The sequence below is a fragment of the Betta splendens genome, chromosome 19 (assembly GCF_900634795.4).
Source record: "Betta splendens chromosome 19, fBetSpl5.4, whole genome shotgun sequence".
Classification (NCBI taxonomy): domain Eukaryota; kingdom Metazoa; phylum Chordata; class Actinopteri; order Anabantiformes; family Osphronemidae; genus Betta; species Betta splendens.
In genome coordinates this window covers 13,949,304-13,967,310 of record NC_040898.2, presented here as the reverse complement: position 1 = coordinate 13,967,310, position 18,007 = coordinate 13,949,304, and the positions used below count along the sequence as shown (strand labels likewise).

The following is an 18,007-nucleotide window of genomic DNA, read 5'->3' as shown; positions in this document are numbered from 1 at the left end:
TCATGTGGACAGCAGGAACGGGAACTTATTTCCCATGAGGTTATATTGCAGCTGCTGTTTTCCAGCGTCACCCACTTAACACTAGTAACACAAGCTTTTTCTTGGCGCTTTGTATATGCAATGCGCGTGTGCGCAGCGCTGTCGCGAGCCGCCGGCCGCCGCCTGTGCGTAACTCTACCCAAACACGGGCGACAGAGCGTCCGTGCCATGCCTCGGCGCGTGCGCCACGTTAATGTGCCTCTACTTAGCTGTGTGTTGGTGCAAAAGAAGGATGAGCGCACCCCTGGATGGCGCTGGGATTACTTTCATGAAATCACTTGAACAAAGTGGGGAATCCGGGGAGGAAGCGAGCGGAGCGCCGGCGGAGTGGCACCCACGCAGGAAATGATGGATTATCAACAAAGGTAAGGGCACCGTTTCTAATACGCCAGCGATTAAGTCGGCGTGCGGCGCGCTGCGGCGGCTCTGTTGTGGCTGAACTGTCACCGTGGGCCTGATGTTTATGTTACTGGAAATAGGGAAGATTAGTCTGCAAGAAATGGCAATTATCCAGTCCACGGCGTTGAGCTATGCGCAACCAGTTGCTGCTTTAACCCGTGAGCTGCTGCAGCGTCTCAAAGCGCCCACGACAACACTGGACAAAGACGCGAGTCAGAGGGAGCGCGTCTGAGGCCTGTGGGGGTTCATTGGCTGTTACATGATCGGGTTCCGCTGAAGGCCAGATGATGATGATGATAAGGATGCTGACCATGCGAGGCCTGTTCACGTGCAGCCGAGAGCTGAGCTGTCTGTTCTCTACTGGCGGATTTTATTCCGTTTTGTGTTTGAATTTGGTTTGTTGCGTAACGTGTTCTGCTGCCGAGCATTCATCTCTCGTTTAGTTTGACCTCAGACTCCTGCAGATTGAACGTTTGCCTGAGTTGGACCATTTTGATCGAAATGAATGATTCTCTGCTGTTTCAGTTTTGGCGCATGTGCAGCTCCTGTGGTGCTTATTTAACGCTGTGGATCATCACGCGCCGCAGCAGCATTCATTTGGGTTGTTTGCACTTTCCAAATGCAGAGACTGTCATCAGGCTGTTGCACTGGCTGCAGTCATGATGATGAGAGTCGTCACAGTTTGTTTATTCACACTTAGTGAATAAATATGAATTAATAAATTTATTGATTCTTAATTCGAAACCTACAAATTTGGTTGTGTGTCCACATTTACATCAAGAGCGTAATGAAGCTTACGCAAAAATAAGACGAAAAACGGGCAGTTGCGTTTGTGTGCGAGTTGACGTTCATGTCTGTATAATTTAATACAATGTTATACATCAGTTGGTTAAACTTTTGATATAAACTGTTTTAGAACGACACCTTTTAATTTTACGACTCGTAAAACGCATTTTTCTAAGGTTGGAGGTTGTTTGGGTTAAATCTGTCTTAATGAAATAATACAGATTAAACAAAGGATGACCATTAATTTAACGCTTCGTACACTTTTACACGAAATAGATTTAAATAACTACACAAACGACGTTTGACTGGACTCAGTTTTTAAGATTTTTTTAAAGAATTAATTTATGAGCTTCAACAGTAACATTCACGTTTCCGCCTGTTTAATTGTGACTAAAGTTCTTACCAGGTGGATAAATTCCTCACTGCTTACATTGTACTTACACCGTTTCCACACAATAGCGGCATTAGCGTCCACTTGATCACGGTAGGTGAAGGTGATGATGATGATGGTGAAGGTAATAACGCTCCCCCTTCTGCTCTCTGCGCGACTTCATCACAGTTGTATCAGAGATCAGGACGCGCTCACTTGCACCTTTTTAAAGAGCAAAATAAACATTATTGACAGTGTTCCGGCTTCGATTAGTGATACCTCACGCGTACAATGGGATTATTGGCAGCCGCATTAAGAACACGGTGGTTTATGTGTGTGTTTGTTAGTTACAGTAGATGGAAGTGAAGCTTAGAGACGGGAGAGGCGCGGAGGACACAGGTTCCCGGTAGTTTGTGCCCAGATGCGGAAAATGCAAAGTGGAATTTTTTGTGCGTTGCATGTGTGCGGGGGCAGAGTTTGCGCTTCACATGGACTCAATTTGCATAAAAAGAGCCGCTTGTTATTTCATCCCCACCTCGCGCGCAGCAGTGACTGGGCTTCGGACTCTATGTGCTCCTTGGGCTCGCAGCATCTCTCTGCGTGTGTACGTGAGCGTGCGTAAAGACCGACAGGCTTGAGCGCTTCATTGCGATTCACCGGGGACCCCTGCGCGCAACAAGAGCCCCCCATGGGTGCAATAGTGCAAACACAGACGGCGGTGATTGGCCAGAGGTTGATCAGATGGTACACTTCCCCTCTGTATTCAGTGGCACCTCACAACCCCCCCTTTCAGCAAAAACCAAATCTCCGATAAAGTAATGGCAAAACCACTTGGACTATAAAAGACAACAAATCATATTCCTCCGGAGTATATACACCCTGTTGTCCACCCAATGAGTTCCTATTTTGTTAACTCAACTTTTCCCGTGTCCCTACCGGGAGGACAGGACTCTCTCCTGGGTCAGATACCGTTATATTCCTCGGGATACACCGATCCGTTAAGACACTACTCCAACGCGGCCACATATGGAGCGGGCAACGTGCAGGACAAGGTTTACCCGGCGTCCTACTACCAGCAGACGGGCGCGGCGGCCGCGGCCATCTACGGCCGCGGTGGCGGCGCCGCGTGCGACTACAACCCGGTCGGGACCTTCTACAAGGACGCCGAGGGCTCGTGCGCCTTCTCCGGCCGCGACGACCAGCCTCTGTTCGTGGCTCAGGAGCATCAGCAGCGCAAAGCGGAGTGTCCGGACGCGGCTGTCAGCATGAGCGGCAGCGTCGACGACAAGTCCTCCACGCTGATCTACCCGTGGATGCAGAGGATGAACGCCTGCTCCGCCGGTGAGTGCACGTTTCACTGCGTTGCCCGGGGGTGAACGAGCGCGAAGTGGGCGTCCCGAGCCCCACGGAGACACGCGGGGAAACTTCGGCGTATTTGGCGGCACAGTCGGGAAACGGGGGGATTTTTTGTAAAGCGTGGTTTTATTCTGTAGCGCGCGACGACTACGCGTCAGCGTCGGGCGCTTCAGCCGCTACGGCAGCACCGTACACTGTACATACGCGACCGCACGCACGCACGCACGCGCACGCACGCACACATACGTGCACAAACAAACTGGGCCTGCATCTCCCAACTTAAAGTTCTTCGCTCCGGTCACATGGCACCTTCTGACGGCTCCTCTCAGAATAAAAGGGACTTTTTGAAAAGACCAATGATACTAAAAAATCTGAAATATTTACAATTTACAGTAAATCAGTTGCGCAGCCAACATCTGGCTGTATGCACGTTTCTAGTATAGAATGTCTGTCACGTTACAGAAGCCACGTTTTGCCACATAATCTACTATATCTGTTGTTTAGTAGTATTTTGTTGTAGATGAATTATGAAGTCGCTGTGAGACGTGACACGAGCACAAAGAAGGCATTAATGGAAAATACAGCGCTACTGTTGAAGTGTTTTTTAAATTAATATGAGCGATTGAGCGCCACCCACAGATTTCAATAGATTATAGAGGAAAATTAATACAGTCAATTAAGTACGTTTAGTGCGTAATTACACCAGAGAGCACTACATTAAATATCATAAAACTTGATTTGTAGATGTAATACACTGAATTATTATGTGATTGTATTTTTCCAGATACACTCCTACAGATTTTGAGTTCAGTTTCAGGTAGACTTTTCTCCTACACTTTAGAAATTCACTTCTCAACTAGTATTTAATTATTAATTGATGCATTCTTGTCTATTCCCAGGTCCCTTTGGCAACAGTGGCCGCAGGGGACGACAGACCTACACCCGCTACCAGACTCTGGAGCTGGAGAAGGAGTTCCACTTCAACCGCTACCTGACCAGGAGGCGCCGGATAGAGATCTCCCACGCCCTGTGCCTGACGGAGAGACAGATCAAAATCTGGTTCCAGAACCGCAGGATGAAGTGGAAAAAGGAGAACAAGCTCCTCAATCCGTCAAAGACGCCGGAGGAGGAGGAGCAGGCGGAGAAGAAAAGCTAAAGAGGACAATGAGGGAACGGCACTGCTAAAATAAAATGTATTATTTCTTTGTAGATACAGTCCTGCAAATCTGATGTTAGAGACGTGTAGAGTGATAGACTTTATTTCAGCATCTGCACGGTGATGATGTCCGCATTAGGTTAAAATCAGGTCCTCCTCTGTTTGTCCTTGTGCTCGTGTCTTTATTTAGGGGACTATGCAAAATCCGCCAAAATGTAAATAATTTTTAGCATTTAGTTTTGGACGATGTTGTTACCTCATTATCGTATAGGCCTACTGAGTTTTATTATTATTATTAAAATTATGACTATAATTATTATTATTATCATGCTTCTGGTTTTCACGTGACATTAAAGGAGGCTTCGTCCTTTCACTGTCCATCTTGTGGTGTAGTTGTTCTGATAGTCTAGGCTCGTTGTTTACAGCTGTGCCATCGACGGTTCGACTTGTACAGAGAACAAATGTTACATGTTATTTATTGTTCACCTGTGTTCAATGCACATCTGGATATTGTGTGCAATATTTTTGTTTAGGAAATTGTACATACAAATAAAGGCTTTTTGATGTATATTGGAAAATTTGTAGCGTCGTTCGTTTCCCAGAGAATGATCCCAGCTTTTATTCTGATTATCAGGACTGAAAGGGCTCCTGATGTTACAGTTAACCCATAAAATGTCACAAACCCAGCTTAAATATCATATTAATTTTTGTTTGATGCGCAGCGCGTTAAAACGCCAACATTGTGGCTGATACGTCTCCGTTACGTGTTACCTGAGCCTTTTGCGGCCCACATTATCGGTGTGTTACATAAATGATGGATGACCGCCGGGCCTGACAGCGCGTCCCGGCGCCGCAGTCCCGCCTCTGTCCGGAAGATGGCGCTCTCTGCACGCACGGCTCTCGGCGCGCGGCGGGGAGGCACCATTGACTGGAGCCTAACGACCATTATTTCGTCATCATTTGTAACCATGGAGCATGAATTACCTCTTGAAGTCATCAGTGAGGATTTACGACTGGTCAACAAAGGCACGTGATTCCCGAACGCTCTCCCATATTTGGCCGCATACCTGGCAAAGTACAGTAGGGCTTCATTGCTTATAATTCATGATTGCATCCATAAATCGTGCAAGCACACAGGATTATAGCGACAAAGATCTACAAATCGAGGCTTTAAAAATCCAAGCAAATGAGCTCTTACTTTGTAAACTCGTTCTCAGGGCGCTATCCAAATGGCTCCGACTATCAGTTACTAAATTATGGGACTAACGGCGCTGTGAGCGGCTCCTTCAGAGACCCTGGCACCATGCACTCCGGGTCTTTCGGCTACAACTACAATGGCATGGACCTAACCGTGAACCGCACCAACACCGGCAGCCACTTCGGTGCCGTGCGGGAGGATGCCCGGGGATTCGGGCCGGACGCCCGCTACAGACAGACGCCCAACTGCTCGCTCTCCTCTCCAGACCCGGTGCCTCCGTCGTGCGCCACCGCCAGCCGGGAGCCGCTGGAACTAAAGAGCCCCTCTCCCCCGTCTGACCGGAGCGCGACCTCCGGCGGCAACACGCTCAGCAAAAGCAACAGCGCGCATTTCACGGAGATAGAGGACGCCACGGTCGCCTCCGAGAGCGAGGAGGGCGCGCACGGCAGCGGCGGCTCCAACGCGGTGCCGCGGGCGCAGCAGCAGCAGCACCAGGACTCCAGCGCCACCTCTTCTGCTCCCACGTCAAACGACTGCCAAACGCCACAAATATTCCCCTGGATGCGGAAACTGCACATAAGCCATGGTATATTTACGCATCTACTAATGTTTAGTTTTGAAGGATGTCACGGTGAGCGTGCGCCATAAACCTGTCAGTGTTGCGTGAGTGAGCGGGCGGTGCGGGTGACGGGGAGCCGCTGTCGGGAGGCGTTCGTGTCGCCGGGGCGCGGGTCGAACCGGAGCCTGAGAGCGGCTGCTGCGCGAGGCGTGGACGTGGGCGTGGGCGTGTGAGTGTGCGGGCTGGCTGCCGGCGCGGACGCCGGGCTCGGAGGCGATGACGGCCCGCGCGCTGCCGTGTGTCGTGTCGCCCTTCTGCTCAGCGGCTCATTCCACGTCGTGACCTCCGCTCTCCATTACGCATCTTTCGGGCGAAGCCAGGAACACACACACACACACACACACACACACGCCTCCTTCTGTTGTTGCTGTTGTTGCTGTTGTTGCTGTTGCTGTTGTGGGGTGCAGTTGCTAATGTTGTGGAATTCTCTGTAAAATTGTAGATATGACTGGACCTGACGGGAAGCGGGCCCGCACTGCGTACACCCGCTACCAGACGCTAGAGCTGGAGAAAGAGTTTCACTTCAATAGGTACCTAACCAGACGGCGGAGGATAGAGATAGCCCACGCCCTGTGTCTTTCCGAGAGACAGATCAAAATCTGGTTTCAGAACCGCAGGATGAAGTGGAAGAAGGACAATAAACTGAAAAGCATGAGTCTCGTAACGGGAGGAAGCGCCTTCCACAACTGACCACCATTGAGAATGAAAGAAAAAGAAAGAATCCATGAGTACTGTAAAGCTATTGACAGCGCAGCACCTTCCAGCATGCTATTGTGGTAGAAAAAGAAGTATCCTGTGGTCGTATGGTCTCACTTTTAGTTTCCCCCGTCGTTGTTACTCACATAGCTTAGACGTCCTGTTTGGAAAGTGAAGATGTAAATATCTCTGGGGGTCATAATTGTCCATGCTCTTTGCTCTTTTTCTCTTGAAGGTGTTTCAACTTCAGCTCTTTATTGTGATTTCTTCGGTCTAACAGGCGTAAATTCACACAGTTTAAAAGGAAAAAAAAAACGACAACAAAAAAGAGACGTTTCCAACCACATGCTGCTCTTCATTGAATGTAATGTACTGCGGGGCCATGAAGCGCTTTAGTGTAACTTTTCCTGCTATTTTTGATGGTAAACTTGTGGCCAGATCCATAAACTTTCATAAACAAGCCAATGTGTAGCTCTAGGATATTTTGTGCATCTATTATTATTATTATTATTATTATAATTATTATTATTGTTTAGACGTAATTATGAGCAATGCAAATGTATTCAACCTGTCAATGTGATAAACTTTAGTGCAAAGGGTTATTCTGTGGATAGGCAGTGATGTGAGCTTTTTTCGCCAATAAGCTTTTTGTATTTGTAAGTGAACTCATAGCGCTTGGAAATAAAGTTTCTCCCAATTGCTTTGAACGTGTCTCCACTGTGTCACCGACCAAACTACACACAAGTCCTCAGCTGCGCCCAAAACCTCTGCCTCTTATTTTTCTGGGGCCAAATTAATGATTAACCGGCGAGAAGCGTTAAAAAGCCACGAGCACAACACGCATTTCGGACTATTTTTTCCTGTTCAGAGACGAAGCGAAAGAGAAGACTTTTAAAAACTTACCTCTTCTGGCTTCGTTTGCAGCGAGATGCGCGTTTGCCAAAATATTGCTGGTGATAAAATCCCCCACCCCAAAAAAGTAGCTTTGGCAGTCAGGTATATAGTCAAGGCTGAAGTTGGTAAAAATCCCCCTTACCAAAGATTGTATAGGCCTATATTACTTACAGACTGTGAAAAGTCACGTGAGGTCCATAAAGTTGGGTTTATGGTTTTGGGGAGTAGACAATGTACTATATAATTCACAACCTTGAATGAAAGTGACGGCTTAACTGCATGGATGGGACTGGAAAGGCTGGACTGGAGGGCGAGGTGGCGTCCAGTTAGTTTATTTCAGCTGCTGGACAACTTTTAAAAATATAGTAGATGCTCACATTTTAATTTGCAAATATATAATTATTTGGAAAAAAGTTTTCCTGCGGTTCTATTGAGATTTTACATTTTAAAAATCGTGCTCAAACTCCTTGGATGACAATAAGACTCCTCTCACCTGCAGAAAAATATTTTACACACTAAACGTTTTAATTATGACAATTTTAGAAATGTATTGTTTGCTCGGCAACTGCTAAATAATATTAACAATAATGATAAAACAACAAACACGCAAACACTGTTTGCTTGAGAGAGATTTTGTAGAAAAAAACAATGATCAGCAGCTTTTAAACTAAATCGAGGTTTTGTGTTTGTGCCGTGACACGAGCTCGAGCGAGGTCCTGATTTATTCCCGTCTGTCGAGTCATCCAGCGGCTAAAGGTGAAGTCTCGGACAAGCCCTGAGCTGGACACGGGCTCCGCTGGGTTTACACAGAGGGCATCACGGGGCGCTTTGTGATAAAACGGGAAACGCGCGGGTTCCAAGTTTGTCAAAGTAATTCCAGGTAAAAAGTTAAAAGCAGTGGCGCTATATGGGTCCCAGACATTATGCGCATATTCATAACTATTAAGTGGCAATTTAGCCAGCGTAATGAGTATTGCATATTGATAGGGGTAATCTGTACCCGGAACTCATGCATAATTCATAGCGGGGGATCATCGCTGGGTCAGTAGACGACTGCAGCCGCAGATGCGTCAGGAGGACGCGCGCCGCTGCCAGACTTTGCACCGTCACCACCGAGACTCGGGTCGGAAACAAACACGAATGCCATGTTATGTCTGATTCACTTCACATCCTCATTATTATTATTGAAATGAAAATATTAAAGTTGAGGCACAACCTAAATCTCGGGCGCAGCGTTCTTGTGTTTCTGAACTTGTATTTAAACAGAGTTTCCTGCTCGGTTAATCTGAACTACAGTGTTTGAACCAGCTGTGCTGGAACTGGTTTTATTTCAGTTAAATCAGTCAAATGAGCTGGGCTCGTTCGAAGCCCACCCATCGACCCCCACGTGGCTTTTAACGCGTTCTCGTTAATTTAATCGGAATGATAAAATACACCAAACAAATGTCACCTTGAGTGTTTTTTTGAAGGCAGTTTGTCGTCAGTTTCTGAACATCTGGCAGGCGGTGGTGTGTGTGTGTGTGTGTGTGTGCGCGCGCATGCTGCGTTGACGTGTAATGCCGCCGCGTCTCCAGCAGAGGGCGCCTCAGACCGGGTCCGATCATGATGGATGGCCCTGTCCTCCCCCTGCTCTTATCGTCGGACCATGTAGGTTACTGAGAAAAAACCCCGAGTCACTCCGGACTGTTTATTACTTATCTCCTTATGCGTGAGTGGGAGAATAAAGCCTTTTAATCCTGCTGGTCTGAGCGCAGTCTCGAAGGAAGCTGTGGTCTCAAGTAGCCTCTTGTTAAATTACTGCAGAAACACCAGGGTGAAATACTACTTGACTACAAGTACAAGTACTGTATGAAGTAGTGGAGAGACTTACTGTACTGTGTTTATGAGTTATTAGCAGTTTCAGAAAACACCTATTTCACGTCTAAACTAAATTTTAAAAAAAGAATTCCTATTTTTTCCTGCAAATATTTATGGCCACACACTTAAATTTGAACTTGAAGGCCATTAATCACCTCTTGAGCCCTTCAGGATTACCTGGTGACCCTGCAAGGCGACCCCCCAGCTCAGAAACAACTTTGCTGAGCTATTGCTATTATTATACACGCGCTCAGTCAGCGAACCTGCGAGCTTCATGTTTGTGTACTCGTATACGTGCTTTTATGAAGTAGTTTAAAATAGAAGTAAAACCTTCTGTGTCTCTGACAGACACACAAGTGCTCGGATAATTTATGGCCTAAAGTATTTATGACTCACAATGAGTAAACCCATAAATTTTCCACAGTAATTTGTTGGAGCTAAATTATTACTTTGTTACAAATCATTAAATATTATTGCAATGTGTGTTATAAACCGTAATAACTCTAATAGAGCAGCACGTCCACAGACCTAGTGTAAAGCAGCTGCTTTAGTATTTACAGCTGCATTAACCAGCCTTTATTAATTACTTAACGTAATTAATGTCCAGTTATGACCAATTAGAAAATTAGACCTGCAGATCTGCTGAATTAAACATCTTTACAAATTACATAACATTATGAACCATTATTGGCGCATCAACAGCTTTAGCTGCGGTTTTGGTGGATTAAAGCAAAATATTAATGATTTATTGAGAAATAAAACTACGTGTAATTACTTAATATTTAAATTAGCAGACTAATAGCATTTGGCTTTTATTTAGAGTTTGAGAAAATGGGACTTTTAAAATATTAAACATTTAAACAACTAAGATTGTTTAAATGTCAAATTAAGATCTTTTTAAAAGAAATATTTATAAGCACCATTGACGACCTATAATAGTAAACGTGATGCTTTTTAGAAATAAATAATTTGAGGCATATGTGATGTTTGAATGTCCTTTTCAATCTCCCTCTGCTCCACTCGCCTTTTGATATTTGTCCTGACTGGATGAGGATGCAGCCGCTGACCACCTGTCATCTATATTCACCCTGTAGATCCGAATTTGTGTAAGTACAGCAGCAGCCACAAGTTCGCATCTTGGGGAGCATGTAGGTGATGACTTCACCCCGAGCGGAGCAAACGAGCAGGTGAACCGAGGCTGCAGCAGCTCCACGTTCTTACACAATATGACATGTGTGAAAGTTGCAGGGCGACTCCTCAATGTGGTCTTTGTTGTGCGCACCATTCATCACGTCTTCCTTTCACCGGAGCCGAGGAGGAGTCCTGCAAGGAGCCGCGAGCAGGAGTCCACGACTACAGACGGCCCGAACCAGAGCGGACGAGGAGGAGTGATGGAGATGAGGAGGCGAGAAGAAGAAGAACCAAGTAAGTTTGATCAGGTTGTAACTTCACCCGTGACGTCATCTTATTATTCATTCAAAGTAAAACGAGATTAACATCAATGTGGTTATTTATTTACTTAGACGTGTTGGTTGTTTGTACGTTAATTTGTAAACATCACTAATATTGCAGTTGCGCAGCTGGCAAATTTAATGACGTCATCGTTTACATTTTAATCATATTCAGCGGTGAACTTAACATTAGTGGAGTGAAGGTCAAGCAAAATAAAAGCACGTTTTCAGTAAATATACTGAAGTACACTATTTTAAAGTATTGTAATTTTTCAGCACTGGGTTTTTGAAAAGTCATGTGCTAAAAACCATTTTATCATAAAACATTAACCCTGTTTTAAAGACTCACCAGTGATTTAAAGGTACATGTGACAGTAATTCAGATTAAAGCAGGTTTTTCAATGAATTTATTCTCTATAAACTGATACAACATTGTTGATAATGTGACTGTATAGATGGAGTCCAGATGTGTACATCCACATGTGCTTCATAAACGAGCTGTCTGCAAAATGTCCAGGTCTTAAATTAAGTACCACAAAACCCCGTTCTGACAATTGACTTTGAAAAGCATTGATTTACATAGAATAAGAATGATGTGTGATGTCATATTACAGATTAGTATTAAAAAGTATAATTAGAAGAAGCAATTAGAACTGGGCTCAAGCTGCTGCATTAAAGTGATGCTGTCACATTAATGTGTAAAATATTTTAATCTGGTTATGAAGAAATCTTAAATTAGCAACTTTAGGACTTTGATGCTAACAAAAGTTTTAATTTTCCTGTAACATTTTTACTTAATAAAAGTATTTCTAACAAGTCTTACCTCCACATACAACAAAACAGAGCTCTACTTTATAACTTTACAACTTTGCAATATATTCAACATGTTTTTTGTACTTTTACCTTGTGGCTTTGCTAATTTAAATACTTGCTCCATCCTACAGCTGATGAAGGCCATGACATGTGCGTCCTGCAGACCTGTGGTAGGAAGTAGAGGTGGAGCCCGTATCTTTATTTATGTTTTGAAGCGTTAGAACCACTTACTGAACTTCTGAACCATCTGCTGTCTCTGCCACGACCGCAGCGGAGGAGTCAGACACGCGCACGCTGCCGCCCACGGTGACAGTGGACGCAGCGTCTGTGGGTGTTTTCTTCAGCAACACGCCTCAGAGATCAAAGACGCGCCTTTGCATTCATTAACGCTACTTAGTTAAATATTACCCGTAAGATCGAGGCGAAGCGGTCGAGCTCGACGTGACGACGAGAGATCAAAGCACCGAGCATCGATCCGCTGCAGCAGCGCGCGTGTAACCAAACCCTGTCCGGGCCTCGTGACCGTAACGTCCTGCACGGACGCTTCTAGAGGATGGAGCCGCTGTCTGTTAAAACGAGTCAAGGCGACGCGGTGCACTGAGCAGCCTTATTTCCTTTATTTGCATCTTGACGCAGGTCTGCTGCAACAATGTGGCAGAAAATACTGCACATGTGCAACAGAATATGAAGGACACAGTGGCGGATGTGAGGTCATCTTGCTCGTAATCCCACTTAAATAAAGACCTGTTTATGTCCCCTCTCTTCAGCCACTGTGGTGTTTTTGGATTTTTTTTTTGCTCCAATTGCCATGAAAACATAAAGGGCGTCAGTGTGGCGCCGCAGAGGAACACATCTGGATCCTTTGGGCTCGTGGAGCCGGGTCTGCACGCTCAGCAGTCAGCCTTTCTCTCGCGCACACGCGCTTCGGCTGTGTGCAGAAATGCGGCGCGGGGCGGTGTGAGCTGCAGGAACGCTGTCCAGTCCGCTTCAGCCCCTGAACGCCACACCACCGCCCGACTCCACGCACACGCGTGTTCTCCGCAGGAGGGGATTACTCTAATCTGGGGGATTTTCCAGAGAGGTGAGAGCGGGATTTGTTTCCGTGGGGTTCGTTCCGGCGCGCAGTGGATGTGGGTTGTGGAGGTAAGGCGGCGGGCTGTTGTGCTCTGCCGCGGACTGGATACGTGTCTTTATGATTTACGAGCCTGACTCCAGTCGCGGTTCAACCAGAGTTCATAAAGCTGCATGCCTCCAGACTTATTCCCCCTCTCTCTCTCCTGCTCGCAGCGTTTCTCTCGTAGTCCTTTAAACTGCTGCTTAATAATTCGGTTGCGTTTAATTTCGGATGAAGACTGAATTAAATATAATGTCTGAAAAGAAAAGATGGGACTTTTTCGTTCGAGGCGTAAAAACAGCAGCAGAGCACAATAGACTTTCGTAGCATTTTATGTTTGATGGATGAGATTTTAGGTAGGATGTGATATAACATTAAATTAGTCTGTCCGTCCGTTCTGAGCAGAGCCTTTTATTTATGAAGCAGCCACAGGCCCAGTTTGACTCCAAGAGGCACCGTAAAAGGTTTAATTGTACAAGATAAACACATGCATTTCTTCATCTTCCTTTATAGGATTAAATACAAATTTAATTTCCATCATTATTATTTTATTTTATAGTATTTATTGTTAGTGTTTCCCATTTGTGTTGTCTTGCACCATGGCTCTCTTTGCATAAGGAAAATGATTATAAAAGTCTTTAATATCTTTTTAGTGTTCCTAAAAACTATTTGAACCAAAAGTGAACAACAATGAATGTATTTTCAACCCAGACCTGTGTATTTTTCAGTTTCTTCCCCTTCCTCTCTGTCCAGCAGAAGCTCTCTATTCATGTCAGTGTACTATTGAGTTGATAAGATGGATCATTCCGTCTCCTCCCTGATTCTGTCTCCGTCTTTTTTCTGGACTCTCTCAGGCCAGAAGCGCCGGCTCTCTGGAAACCTGCCATGTGACACTTGGCTGCCGGCGCCGCTGCACAAGGTCAAAGGGGCCCCGGTGCACATTTCATAGAAATGCACAAAGCCAGCGCTGCGCGCGACGTCCAGCGCGTCGTCAGCGGCGCTGCGCGCGGCGGCGGCGGGTTCGAGCGCACTCACCGAGCGACTGCACACCAGCAAATGGCGCAACGGGAGACGGCGGAGCTGAGGTCAAAACAACAGAAGCTAATGAGCAAAAAGATTTTCCCCTGGATGAAAGGTTCCAGGCGCCCGAACCAGAACCAGGACAGGAGAGTCCCAGGTCTGTATGACGCAAAGAGGCAGCAACGAGCTCTTACACAGTTAATGGAGCAAATTATCCTATATTTTCCCCCCTTTGGGTTCAAAAGGTCAGAAAGCCGATTCATTAGGTTCAGCCAAGCGTGGAACAGCAGGATAAACACACCTTGGCTCAGATTTTGGGCCCACTGAATTTCACGTCAGGGGGATATTATTATTTTTGGTTTAAACATTTTTAAACACAAAGTAATGTACGTCACCGGATAAAAGCACAACCACTAAACTACAAAGGTGGAATAAAAGACATAAATAAATCCACTGAAATGGATGCACCTCTATCTGATAATTAGCTCTGTTATCAGACCTGACATTGAGCTCAAGTTTATTTATATCATGGCAAGAAGATTCCAGTTTATAGAGGCCGTCTGTCATTATTTATTTCGAAACTTGATTTAAAAAAAGAAAGCAAATCAAACACGAATCTTTATAACTTATATTAAATAGGAAGTAGAGCTGGTCGTCAAGGGAAGTATTTACAACCTTTAACTCGAAACATCCTTGTTTTGTTTTATTGTATGTATGTTTTGTTTATTTTAAAATCAGCTGAGAGTGTGAATGTCATTGTAACTAACATGAACTGAAAGACGTATAAATAAATGTAACACGACTATTTGTGGAGACACCAGTGATCGCTGCACGTTGAGTCATTTTCCGCTGGTCTCCACAGAATGCACCGTTAACGAGAAGTGTCCAAGCGCGACCCCGACCTCCAAGCGGACGCGCACCGCGTACACGAGCGCGCAACTGGTGGAGCTGGAGAAGGAGTTCCACTTCAGCCGCTACCTGTGCAGAGCGCGGCGCGTGGAGATGGCGAACCTGCTGAACCTCCACGAGAGGCAGATCAAGATTTGGTTTCAGAACCGGCGGATGAAGCAGAAGAAGGACGAGCGGCTGCAGGGCCTCGCCGGCAGCGCCACCGCCTCCTCCTCCTCACCCCCGTCCTCCCCCTCCGCCCCGGGCAGCCCCACGCTGTCGAGCCTGGGCTATGTCCACGTGGGCGGGGACTACCAGCAGGCCTCTCCCCCGCTCATGTCCCAACAGCAGCAACCCCCGCCAGAGTACCTGGAGCAGTTCTCCAAATACCCCGCTCCACGACTCACGCACGGCCCGCACCTCGACACGCACAGCCTCGACTTCGACCGCACATACTTCTCGCAGAGCTACGCTTCTCAGGACAGAATAATGCAAGCTCCAAAACTGACTCATCTGTAAAAACGGAAACCTCACATTCAAACGAATACCTCACTGATACACGTCAAATTATGTATTTATTTATTTATTGAGAACATTCGTCTCAACTCCTATTTATTTGTGTTTATTGTTATCCTCAATTGCGCTTACTTTTGCACGTGGGCCTCTTTCAGTCAGAGACAAAGGGAAATGAGGCAACTCATTCATAACTAATTCTCAGCCACATAAAGAAAAATCAATTTGCTGAGGTTTTCTGAGCAAATATTTCCCCACAGAGACAGAAAAGAAAGAGACGAGAGCGCTGGTTGGTAAAAGGCACATTTTTCTCTTCTTAAAGCTTAATTATCACTTGAGGTCTATAACGTCACATTAACTCCAACTTAATTACAAGGCCCTTAACGGAGGACTGTGGACGTGATAGGTTTTGGGAAACATTACATTTTAGTCTGAGTGTCGTTAAGGCAAAAAGAAGCTGGAAAAAAGGGGCCTGTGTGGTTCTTAAATGTGTCTTTGTTCTTTTATGGGCAATGAGGGCCACACAAGCTGTCTATCTCTAAAAAGAGCGCATGATGGATCACTGGATTCACTGCGCTGCGCGTTTTCTCCTCCACCACCGTCTGATTCAGAAGAGACTGTGTGCAGGATTCACGTCGAGGCCAAAGAAATATTTAGGTTATGCGTCAACGCACAATTTGACCGAAACTATTTTAGAGGCGCGCTTGGTTCGGCGGACAATTAGGCGAATTAATGGCCAATGAACAGGCGTCACCGTTAAATCAGACAGGACTTAAAATAAAATGTAATACTTAGAGCAAACATCTTATTATTTTGAATGTCCTTCAAACTTGGGCAAAAAATAATTGACCAGTTTGACGTATTTTAGGCAGCAGTGAAGCATCATCTGCATCCGACAATGAATATTTATAACCCGAGATGATGACTACTATTGTTTTTAATTGGCGTTATTTTGTCATTTGGAGCTGTTCTAACGCTGCGGCCCGAAAACGTGTCCTGATGTTTGTGTTCTTATCAGATGGATGAGCGAGTCTGATTGAAGCATTTGTCATGTAAATGCGAGCCGTTTGATGGACGAGCCCGCAGACTTGACGGAGTGCTGTAGGTCTTTGGCCATTGGCGTTCGGCGGGTCACATGGTGTGTCAGGAAGGTGATATGAGGGTGGAAGGCACTTTTACAGCTTTGACATACTACCTAGAAGGGCAAAGGGAGCACCGATCAATGACTGCTTAGTCTGTCTGAACAAACAGAAGGCCCGGCTCCAGGATGAACTCCTACTTAGACTACCCCGTGTGCAACCGGGGGGCAAACGTCTTCAGTGCCAAGGCAGGATACCACAACCTAAACCATGCGTACATGGCGCCCAACTCATGTTCGACAAGTGAAACGTACGCACCGGACGGGCGCCTGGTGACTCCAACCTCTGCGTCACACCAGGCCCCGAGTCTCCCTCTGCACCACCAGGCGCACGTCAACCTGGAGCTGCAGTTTGCGTCCCCGGGGAACTCCGTGTACGCGTCACCTCTGGACTACGGACACCACCAGAACCAGTACGGCCTCGCGCCCGAGCAGGACCGGAGCTTCATCCATGCGCAGGTTCCGCCCCTCGGGACAAACATGGGCCCCTACGCCGGGGAGAGCTGCGGGCCCGGGGCCGCAACGGGAAGTCAGTACGTGCATTTTGGGAGCGGGGACCAGAGGCAGCAAGAATATTCAGACGGGATTTACGCACGGTTGCCTCCACCGAGTAAGGAGAAAGATTTGGACCACGTGGAGGAAACGTCTAAGACATTCGACTGGATGAAAGTGAAGAGGAATCCTCCCAAAACAGGTTTGTTTACCCTGAGAGTGGTTTGAGAGCAGCCATGGAACGTGTGGCTCACGGTGCGTAAACACTGTTTTACGCAGCGTTTTAAACTATTTGCCAACTAATGTTCTGGGCATTTTTCCGATCATTCTCATTTGCATTTACATCTAAACCACAGCTCCGTGAGTTTCCATGCTTTCCCCCCATCGCCCATTCATCCATTTCTCTCCGCAGCGGTGCTGACGGAGTTCGGGGTTCCGGCTCAGCACAACGCGATCCGCACCAACTTCACCACCAAGCAGCTGACCGAGCTGGAGAAGGAGTTCCACTTCAACAAGTACCTGACGCGGGCGCGGCGCGTGGAGGTCGCCGCCAGCCTGGAGCTCAACGAGACGCAGGTCAAAATCTGGTTCCAGAACCGCAGGATGAAGCAGAAGAAGCGCGAGAAGCTGGGCTGCGTTTTAGGGAGCGCTCCGGCACCGGCGGAGAAACTGTGCAGCCCCGACACGTCTCCGAAGGCGAAGGGCAGAGACTGTGAACAATGATGCGACGTGGAGTATGATTCCAGACAAACACTCCTTGGACCGGAGGTGCACAGAAATGCCGTCGTCTGCTCATGAGCGTCGAATCTGACTTTGGATGCTGAGAAACTTTGAAACCTTTCACGTGTATTTTGTAATCTTCCAACGCCCAGTCCGTGTTTTATGTGAGACCACTGAAAGCCTCAGTGTTATTATTTGCACTATTTATTTACAGGGTATTTGCTGACAGTTGTTGAGATGTTTTAGTTTAATAAAGTCTATAAAAAGAAAAATAAGTTGCATTTGCTTTATGTGAGAAAGAAACTTTCAAGACATTTTCAGTCCAACCATAATTAAATATTTTTATAATTTATTCTCTTCAAAGGACTTTTTATTTGATGTAACGGAAATAAATTCTTTAAATTCCAATAACAGCGGAAACTCATTTTCTATATTTATCTGCATTCTGAAGTTTCCTTGCATAATGTGACAAGAGGAATCTTTCCCAA

At 46.2% G+C, this 18,007-nt stretch overlaps 4 protein-coding genes across 5 annotated transcripts; all 4 read left to right on the top strand.

Annotated features, from left to right (window-relative positions):
* The first annotated feature begins 1,348 nt into the window (after positions 1–1,348).
* On the top strand, positions 1,349–4,684 carry hoxb6b (homeobox B6b). Of its 2 annotated transcripts, XM_029135116.3 has the most exons (3): positions 1,349–2,935; positions 3,735–3,767; positions 3,850–4,684. In XM_029135116.3, exons 1-3 carry the CDS (start codon positions 2,488–2,490, stop codon positions 4,104–4,106), a joined length of 738 nt encoding a protein of 245 aa, XP_028990949.1. In that variant the 5' UTR covers positions 1,349–2,487; the 3' UTR covers positions 4,107–4,684. The 2 variants fall into 2 exon arrangements, with proteins under 2 accessions (XP_028990949.1, XP_028990950.1); XM_029135117.3 differs by lacking the exon at positions 3,735–3,767 and having other exon boundaries at positions 1,352–2,935.
* Positions 4,685–5,108: 424 nt separating this feature from the next.
* On the top strand, positions 5,109–7,326 carry hoxb5b (homeobox B5b). Its single transcript, XM_029135115.3, has 2 exons — positions 5,109–5,890; positions 6,366–7,326. Exons 1-2 carry the CDS (start codon positions 5,293–5,295, stop codon positions 6,611–6,613), a joined length of 846 nt encoding a protein of 281 aa, XP_028990948.1. The 5' UTR covers positions 5,109–5,292; the 3' UTR covers positions 6,614–7,326.
* Positions 7,327–10,409: 3,083 nt separating this feature from the next.
* On the top strand, positions 10,410–15,184 carry LOC114845334 (homeobox protein Hox-B3a-like). Its single transcript, XM_029133220.3, has 3 exons — positions 10,410–10,795; positions 13,603–13,925; positions 14,631–15,184. Exons 2-3 carry the CDS (start codon positions 13,700–13,702, stop codon positions 15,173–15,175), a joined length of 771 nt encoding a protein of 256 aa, XP_028989053.1. The 5' UTR covers positions 10,410–10,795; positions 13,603–13,699; the 3' UTR covers positions 15,176–15,184.
* A 22-nt stretch (positions 15,185–15,206) lies between these two features.
* hoxb1b (homeobox B1b) lies at positions 15,207–17,757 on the top strand. Its single transcript, XM_029133219.3, has 2 exons — positions 15,207–17,001; positions 17,212–17,757. The coding sequence occupies exons 1-2, from the start codon at positions 16,437–16,439 to the stop codon at positions 17,520–17,522; spliced, it is 876 nt and encodes a 291-aa protein (XP_028989052.1). The 5' UTR covers positions 15,207–16,436; the 3' UTR covers positions 17,523–17,757.
* Positions 17,758–18,007: the final 250 nt, after the last annotated feature.

Coding starts and splice junctions, on each gene's coding strand:
- hoxb6b (XM_029135116.3), top strand. CDS start 2,488: ATGAGTTCCTATTTTGTTAACTCAACTTTTCCCGTGTCCCTACCGGGA. Junction 2,936..3,734: donor GATGAACGCCTGCTCCGCCG/GTGAGTGCACGT, acceptor GTATTTTTCCAG/ATACACTCCTACAGATTTTG. Junction 3,768..3,849: donor GATTTTGAGTTCAGTTTCAG/GTAGACTTTTCT, acceptor GTCTATTCCCAG/GTCCCTTTGGCAACAGTGGC.
- hoxb5b (XM_029135115.3), top strand. CDS start 5,293: ATGAGCTCTTACTTTGTAAACTCGTTCTCAGGGCGCTATCCAAATGGC. Junction 5,891..6,365: donor GAAACTGCACATAAGCCATG/GTATATTTACGC, acceptor GTAAAATTGTAG/ATATGACTGGACCTGACGGG.
- LOC114845334 (XM_029133220.3), top strand. CDS start 13,700: ATGCACAAAGCCAGCGCTGCGCGCGACGTCCAGCGCGTCGTCAGCGGC. Junction 13,926..14,630: donor CCAGGACAGGAGAGTCCCAG/GTCTGTATGACG, acceptor TGGTCTCCACAG/AATGCACCGTTAACGAGAAG.
- hoxb1b (XM_029133219.3), top strand. CDS start 16,437: ATGAACTCCTACTTAGACTACCCCGTGTGCAACCGGGGGGCAAACGTC. Junction 17,002..17,211: donor GAGGAATCCTCCCAAAACAG/GTTTGTTTACCC, acceptor TTCTCTCCGCAG/CGGTGCTGACGGAGTTCGGG.